We start from the raw sequence: 8,547 nt of genomic DNA on the forward strand, positions 1-8,547 counted from the left end.
ACCTGGTAGCGAAGCTTCCATAGAAGCCCATACGTTCAAAACATGGTTGCTTACCGGCGGTTCATGGGGCTTAGCGCCATCTATGTGAGGAGGGAACACTTCCGGCGGAAGAAAAAATAATTTGACGTCATATACGTCAAAAACAGAAGTGACGTTATTTTGTTCTCATAGGCGCGAAATTTGTTTTCGGAGGCCCGCCATTAGAGCTGTATACTCAAATGCCCCGCCATTCGACTTCATGGGCGTTCCGAGTTTTCAGCGCGAAAAGCGATGCCGGAAAAGATCAGCCGTACGGGTGTCGAAATCGCATCGCTGCACAGAAAATACTTTCTTAGGAGGCCCACGAACACTTTGGGCGTACATTGCGTTGAGTGCTCGTCTTTTCGTCGGCCACCAAGCCGGTCGGCCAGCGCTGTTGCGCGAAAACAACTAAAGTAAACAAGTATCTGACGGTCGCTAGTATTACTTTTGACTGCACAGGTTAAGAAACAATAAAACTACCCACGTCACCTAATTCAGACAAACGTCGACATGCAACACGACACATGTGAGGGGGGCGTATTGTAACAGGTGAACTTTACGAGCGCGCCTTTCCACGCACTCCAAGAGTTGCATGGCATTGCAAGTGATAGCGGCGTCAACGCCCACCGCTATCGATGGGCGCTCTCACGGTGGGCCCTGAAAAAAGGTATATATTGATAATGATCTAGTAAAATACAGTTGTATCTTTTCTCGCCATGCATATATAAAATGAATTAGGAATTTTATTTTCGTTGAATGAATCTAACTGCGTCTCGCTTTAATTTAAAAACGCTTTTTTTCCCCAGTGTTTATTCTCCCCAAACATAGTCGCGCTTCAATCGCTGCTCCCATAACCACCCTTGCTGATGTCGGTGACAATTGGTTCTGAACCACTTTTCGCCCGAAGCTTCTTGACCTATGTGGATCGCCCTTCGCCGCTGCGGCGTATATATGCGCTTGCTGCCAGCGTTTTGACAGTCGTTGTCTGCAGTCATTCAGTGTGATCTATTCACGTTTGTTTGTGCGCGCTCACACCACGCTTGTTCATTCGGTTAGTAATAGCCGGGCCACATTTTCCAACGCACGCTTCACATGCAGTGCTGCCCGGATCGGCAGTGCAAAGCTACAGCTGTGTCCCTTCGCACGCGTTGCCCACGGGAAGCGCTTCTCATCAACACCACCGTTTCACACGCACCTTCTCGTGGTCATCGAGTCTCTCTTCATGTCGGTCTACTTACGCCGCAGCACACCTGCTTACTTAATGAGCTCATGTTTACTACAATTCATATTGCTACCAAAGCCGCTCACCTTACTTCGTATGACATTGCTGTGTTGCTATCGCATTCATTGCTTCGCCCTTAGGGCGAAACTGTGTCATTTTTTTTGCTTTCGCGTGGGAGATTGCGTTGCCAGTTCTCCTTGCGCTGGGTTGCAAGATGAGCATTTGGTACCGTAGCACAGCGTCGCCCCGCCTCCCTCCCCCCATACCCCCACGGCCTTTTGGGCGACAATCGCGTTTGCTTTCCGCCGTGCGTTGGCTCTCCGTGATAGCGCGCATCCCCCGCGCGCTTTTACTCGTACGGCGCGCGGCGACGATTTTATCGCCCTTGGAATCTATACGGAACCTGACGGTGACGGCAACGACGACGGCGACGCCGACGGCAGAAATCCCGTTGAAGTATCCATATAATTGCTATCGCAATAAAACACTTTTTTCTTTCGCAATATTTCTTGCCTCCAAACATAGTCGTGCTTCAATCACTGCTCCCATCACCACCCTTGCTGATGTCGCTGACAATTCGTTCTGAACCGCTTTTCGCCCGAAGCTTTGCGACCATTTGGATCGACCTTGCACCAACCCCTTTTCCAGCATTTCTACCAGACCTACGGCTGGGCGCTCGGGTAGTTTACTTGCGAAAGTGACATCCAGATGGCGCTCGCATCCTCGGCAGGTCTTCACTCTCTCGAGTGAAGCCGACGGGAGCGGACGTGTCGAGTTGAGGTGCCGTTTCAGCGCAGCAGGAGCAGCGTGCCAAAGAGATAAGATTTCTTATTTTATAGTTCCTCTTTCTTTTGTTTTTTGTAGGAGGGTTAGCCTAGCCAAGCAATCTTTATAAATTATTTTCATGCTTTTTCCCTTTCTTTGTCTTCTCGCTTAGGTAAAAGTAGGTAACAAATTGTTTTCTTTTTTTTCTTTTTGTCACATCCACGCATTGTTAGTACGAGATGATGGTTGGTACTCGGGGAAACCCACGCGTGCGTTGTTCTGAGTGCGAGCGTTCCTACGCGTTGGAAGAAACGCGGTTTAAGTCTGCACGCGAAGCGAATGGTGCCGATTTTATCTGTAGGATGTGTGTGCTAGGGTCGCGGCTAGACCGTCTCGATCAAGAGAAAGATAAGCTAGCTAAGCGGGTTGGAAAGCTTGAAAAGGAACTTAAAAGTGAGCAGAAACAGAGGGAGGAGGTAGAAGAAAAGCTAGTTAACGTAGAGATGCAGCTGAGGGCCACCATTCAGCAAAGCAATGGTGAACCCATCGAGGCCAGCACCGTGAATGGAGCTGGCTCCGATGCGAGTGCAGAGACAGCCGAACCCGGAACCGTCAGTGATAGTCACGAGGGGGATACCACTGACGCAGCCGGGCAAGGATAAGACAGGAGAGGAGGGCATTGTGACCTCGGGGGCAGCTTTCGGCGGTGAGGGGGAAGAAAAGCGTCGAGTAGTCTTTGTTGGGGATTCCAACATGCGTAGAGTAGAACCGGCGATAACAGAGAGGGTAGGTGCAGGCGAACGAGTCCAGGTTAGCGCGCTTCCGGGAAAGCCGATTAGAGAGGTGATAGCGAAGGCCAAGGAACACATGTGGGACACAATGGAGGAGAGACACCTAGTGGTGATAATGGGCGGAGTGATTGATGTACTGCACAGACGAGGAGCAGGGATCATAAAGCAAATAGCCAAAGGGATCACCGACCTGCGGAATTGTAGTGTCGTGCAATAGCACCAGGTGCCGCCACTCATCTGCGATTATCTGTAGACGCCAAGATGTGGCGCCACACTCGATGTAGTATGTATATATAGGACAGACATCCTTGAATAAAGGGCTCCCGTTCGTCTGGGCTACGATGTGTGGTGTGGTGCATCCGTTCGGCCGCACCGTCCGGCCGACATAACAAACTGGCGACGAGGATGGGATCCGGAATTTCGCCGCCGCCGCCGTTCCTCGTTTCACCAGGCACGCCCGCCATCCCCTGGCCGCGATGGCTGCGCCTGTTTGAAAACTTCACGCTCGCCTCTGGAGCGTCTGAGCTATCGGCGGCCCGCCGCCGAGCCCTCCTTCTGCACTGCCTCGGACCTGAAGGACAACGAATTTTCGACGCCCTGCCACCGCCACCACCATCGAACGCCCCAGACCACCGCCCGCGCATCCGAGTGCGGGAACCGCCCCCCTTCAGACGGTTACGCCTTCTGCAACCACCGCTGCAGTTGGAACGACAGAGATCAAACAAGCCGATGCCGAGCTCGCACAGCCACCGGACGAGTACGACGCAGCTGTTCAAGCCCTGGCTCGACACTTTTCCGCTACTTGCAACGTACGCGTCGAGCGACATCGCTTCCGTGACCGTCGTCAACTGCACGGTGAGCCGATATCGGAGTTTGCTCTTGCGCTTCGCGAACTGGCTTCGTCATGCAACTTTGCCGCGCAAGCGGATACAAATCTGTGCGACCAGTTCGTCGCCGGGGTCACATGCCCGCGCCTACGGGAGCGGCTATTGCTCGAGGGTGACGCGCTCACGTTTGACCGCGCCGTGGAGATAGCGCTTCTTCGCGAGCAAGTGCAGCGCGAATCCGAAGCTCTCGGAACAGCCCCTGTGGATCGAGTAGTACCACAACATAACCGCGGACGCAACCCGACAGGCCGTCGCAGACATGTACGCCAGTCCAGCAGTACCGACCGACGTAGTACGCCTAGCTCTTCGCGCTCCGGCTTCGTTCGTCCGCCTGCGCCGGAGATTGCTAGCGCCGTCGTCCCGTACTCCGTAAACACAAACGTGTGCGGCAACTGCGGCGCACAAAACTGCCAGCCGTCAGCCTGTGCAGCCCGCGGTCGAGCCTGCTTCGCGTGCGGCCGCCGAGGCCACTTTCAACAGTACTGCCGAAATTCGCGTCGCGGACGTGGAAGACGCCCGGCTCGAGTTGCCGAAATCGTTTCAGAGGAAGACGCTGAGAGTGTCGTGAATATTTTTACTGTTCACGCTGAGAAGCGTACGGGCGTCTACGTTGATGTCGGGGTTCAACCTGTTGCTCTGGCATCACGCCCGTGCGTCATAACATTCTTAGTGGACACTGGCTCAGCTGTGTCGATAATGGGAGAACATAACTTTAGGAGCCGGTTCAGAGACCAAGTTGAGCTGAAAAAGTCGCAAATAACGTTGCTGGATTTTTCACGTCGGAAAATTCCTGTGCATGGCCAGTTCACCGCCCTCGTAACGTACAAATCAGAAACGGCTGTAGTAACGTTTCACGTTGCACCAGGTGGAACATCACTCCTGGGTGTTGATGCTGTAAAAGCTCTTGGTCTCCAGATTGTAGGCACAGAATTGCGCTGCCTTAATATGGCCGTTGAACCGAACGTCGACACAAAAGGCCCCAAAATCCTACGCCCCGAAATGCGTTCGCAGAACACAAACAAGTTGTCTCCGCCCACCACGAAGCCACCACTGGGTCCACCCAAGTTTGGTATGCCTACTTCATTATGGGCCAAGTTCGAACACTTGTTTTCACCAGAGCTAGGACTTGCCAAAGGTGTCCAGCATCGGGTCAAGCTCAAACAGTCGGTAGCTCCTGTCACGCAGAAGCTCAGACGCCTACCACTTTCAGTGCGAGAAGCAGTCAGCGACGAGCTGAGGAACCTACTTTCTGCTGATGTCATTGAATGCGTAAATGCGTCAGAGTGGGTTTCCCCTATTGTTGCAGCTCGCAAGAAAGATGGCAGCATTCGCATCTGCGTGGACCTCCGCGAAGCTAACAAAGCTGTGGTGGTCGACAGCTTTCCCCTGCCACACAGAAGAGTTGCTGCATGCCCTGAACGGTGCCCGTTACTTTTCTAAGTTGGATTTGGCCTCCGCATACTACCAGGTTCTGCTTCATCCAGACAGTAGAGATATTACAGCGTTCATAACGCACGATGGCCTTTTTCGATTTAAGAGAGTATGTTTCGGCCTAGCCTCAGCACCAGCAGCATTCCAGCAACTCATGACGTCAATTCTACAGGGATGCAAAGGCGTTCTCTGCTACCTGGACGACGTCATCATCTTCGGCAAGTCGGAGAAAGAGCACATGCGGAACTTAGAGGAAGTCCTGCAACGAATTTCACACGCTGGGCTCAAGCTAAATGACAAATGTGTTTTCAACACATCCGAACTCTCGTTTCTTGGTCACCGCGTTAGCGCCGAAGGAGTAGCACCCCTTCAGACCAAAGTTGACGCCATTGTTCACGCTGCCACCCCTACAGATGCTGGCAAGCTCCGGTCGTTCCTGGGACTAGTAGAATACTATGCTAGATTTGTTCCACGCCTAGCAGAGGAAGTGGAGCCCATGCGCAGACTTCTTCGTAAGGACACTCCTTTTATCTGGGACACTGCTGCTGAGAACAGTCTTACAAGAGTAAAGAACCTCCTAGCCTCCCACAGGGTACTACAAATGTTCGATCCAGCACTTCCCGTCATTGTGGCCACCGATGCATCCGCATATGGTTTAGGTGCGGTACTGCAACAAGTTGATGGTCGGCACATTCGAACTGTGGCATTCGCGTCACGAACATTGACGGAAGCAGAACGGAAGTACTCGACTGGTGAACGTGAGGCTCTAGCTTGCTTGTGGGCTCTAGAGAAATGGCATGTGTACCTATGGGGTCGTCCAGTTACTCTGCAAACGGATCACCAAGCTCTAGTAGCCCTGCTTTCTTCTCAAGGCACAGGACAGCGACCACTCCGCATAGCAAGATGGACTGCACGGTTACTGCGGTACAACTTCACGATGCAGTACAGGCGTGGTGAGCACAACAAGGTAGCTGATGCCTTGTCCCGGCTACCTCTTCCAGACACTGAAGGTGGCCCCGAGTCAGAAGAAGAAATAGTGTCTCTGGTAGTGTGTGTACATCACGATGAACTGAAGCATGCAACCGCGGAGGATAGCACTCTCCAAGACGTTGCCCGTTACGTACAGACATCGTGGCCGCCACGCAAAAACCTGGCACTTAACCTGACTCCCTACTATGAAGTCCGAAAGGAGTTGACAGTGGTTGATGGCATACTCTTGCGTACTGAGCGCATCGTAGTCCCCGCCAAGCTCACAGCCACTTTTGTCCAGCTGGCTCACGAATCACACCCTGGTATCGTGAAAACCAAACAACGCCTACGAGAGAAGTATTGGTGGCCAGGGTTAGACAAACACGTTGAAACAACTATCCGCAGTTGTGCCATTTGTCAGAGCGCGGACAAAAGTGCCAAGAACTCGCCCACACCACTGCAGCCAATCCCTCTTCCTGACAAACCTTGGGACAAGATAGCTATTGACATTGTTGGTCCCTTCGAGCGTGCACCTACAGACTGCAGATTCGTCATTTCAGTAGTTGACTATTTCTCAAAATGGCCAGAAGTGGCTTTTTGTGCTGATGTTACCTCCCGCACGGTGACGAAGTTTCTACTCTCACTCTTCGCACGTGAGGGTTACCCGACAGAGATAGTGTCTGACCACGGCAGACAGTTCACATCGAGGGAATTTGAATCCTTCCTTGAAGACCGTGGAATCAGGCACATCTTTTCTGCCGTATGCCACCCACAGGCAAATGGTCTAGTGGAAAGATTTAATCGGGTACTGAAGTCGTACATTCAACTGGCCCTGCTGGAGCAGCGCCCAGTGAAGGCAACTGTGACTGAATACTTGGGAGTATACAGAGCCACCCCTCACAGCACCACCGGTCTCTCACCGGCCGTTCTTCTACATGGCCGACACATGAGAACATCGCTGGATGTAATTGGTCAGCCTACGGCCGACTTCAGCACAAATCCATCGCGGGAGATGAGCGTGCTCAGGAAAAGAGTCGCAGAGCATCAACGGAAGAGCAAGGCCTACGCTGATCAACGGCGAGCTGCTAGGGTCCCCAAGTTCCAAGTGGGCACCTACGTACGAGTGAAAAAACCAATTCCCGGACCAAAGGGCACTCCAAGTTATGGACCACCATTGAAAATCCTCAAAAGAATCGGCCGCTGGTCTTTCTGTCTGGAAGACGGTCGAACCTGGAACGCTTCGCAGCTGTCAGCGGTACCAAAAGAGGCATCGCCAGAGCAAGGAACTAACATAGACATCTCTGGCGCGCACGACATGCCCCCGTTGACAGACTGTCACAGGAGAGATGTACCATCGAAGACTTGGATCACTACGCCTGCTGGTCGGCATCAAACGCAGGAAGCGAGTTCCGCTGATCAACTTGCGTCTCCCTCACGCCCTGTACCACTACCCGTGCCGCCGAGCCCACCACAGCCGCAAGGTTCGCAACCGCATACCCTGGCTTCAGGCTCTCGCACGGTGGAGTGCAGTGTACCGGTAGAAGGCAATGGACTCGATGCCGAGCCACCGCCTGACCGGCCAAGGAGAAATCGCAGACCTCCAGTGCGCTTCCAAGATTACGTGCAGTGATTTGACAGCAGTGAGTGTTCACACAGATAGTGACTGTTTTGTGATTTCTGTGTACAGACAGTGACTGCAATTGTGATTGCTTTGTGCGGACTGGACTTTCTAATGATTCATACGTTTCTTCCCGGGAGGGAAAGATGTAGTGTCGTGCAATAGCACCAGGTGCCGCCACTCATCTGCGATTATCTGTAGACGCCAAGATGTGGCGCCACACTCGATATAGTATGTATATATAGGACAGACATCCTTGAATAAAGGGCTCCCGTTCGTCTGGGCTACGATGTGTGGTGTGGTGCATCCGTTCGGCCGCACCGTCCGGCCGACATAACAAGGAAGTGCAAATCGCGGTGTGCACGGTCCCAGATGTTGAGAGGCAGGGCTATGAAATTGAAAGGGCAATTCTTGCAGTAAACAGGGACATTTGGACTCTAGCTAAAGCAATGAATTTTACGGTCATTGACATCAACCGAGAGTTGCACCGAGCAGGCCGCGAAGGCGCTTTTGTGTGTGACGGGATACATTTTAGCGAAAGGGTAGCAACACCGGTCGGACCTCGATTCGCAGCCCGAGCTGTAGCTTTTTTAGGCGGGACCCAGGCAATCAGGAAGCAGGATTAAGTATTGAACGTAGCGAAACACCAGTAAAGGGCAGAATTAGACGACCAGGAGTCGGGAAAAGACGCAGAAAGGATAAGAATAGAGAAGGTAAAATTTGCTACATTAACATGCAGGGTGGTCGCAAGCAGGAAAAATGGCTGGAAATTCGAACGCAGCTGAATGATGAAGCGATTAGCGTGTACGCCTTGACCGAAACGCATCTAAGAGATTTGGAGCA

General features: G+C 52.6%; 1 protein-coding gene across 1 annotated transcript; it reads left to right on the forward strand.

Moving 5' to 3' along the window:
- The first annotated feature begins 3,137 nt into the window (after nt 1-3,137).
- On the forward strand, nt 3,138-3,834 carry LOC125940280 (uncharacterized). The gene has a single exon (XM_049656282.1). The coding sequence runs from the start codon at nt 3,205-3,207 to the stop codon at nt 3,832-3,834; it is 630 nt and encodes a 209-aa protein (XP_049512239.1). The 5' UTR covers nt 3,138-3,204.
- Nucleotides 3,835-8,547: the final 4,713 nt, after the last annotated feature.

Source organism: Dermacentor silvarum, chromosome 9, assembly GCF_013339745.2.
Source record: "Dermacentor silvarum isolate Dsil-2018 chromosome 9, BIME_Dsil_1.4, whole genome shotgun sequence".
Taxonomy (NCBI): domain Eukaryota; kingdom Metazoa; phylum Arthropoda; class Arachnida; order Ixodida; family Ixodidae; genus Dermacentor; species Dermacentor silvarum.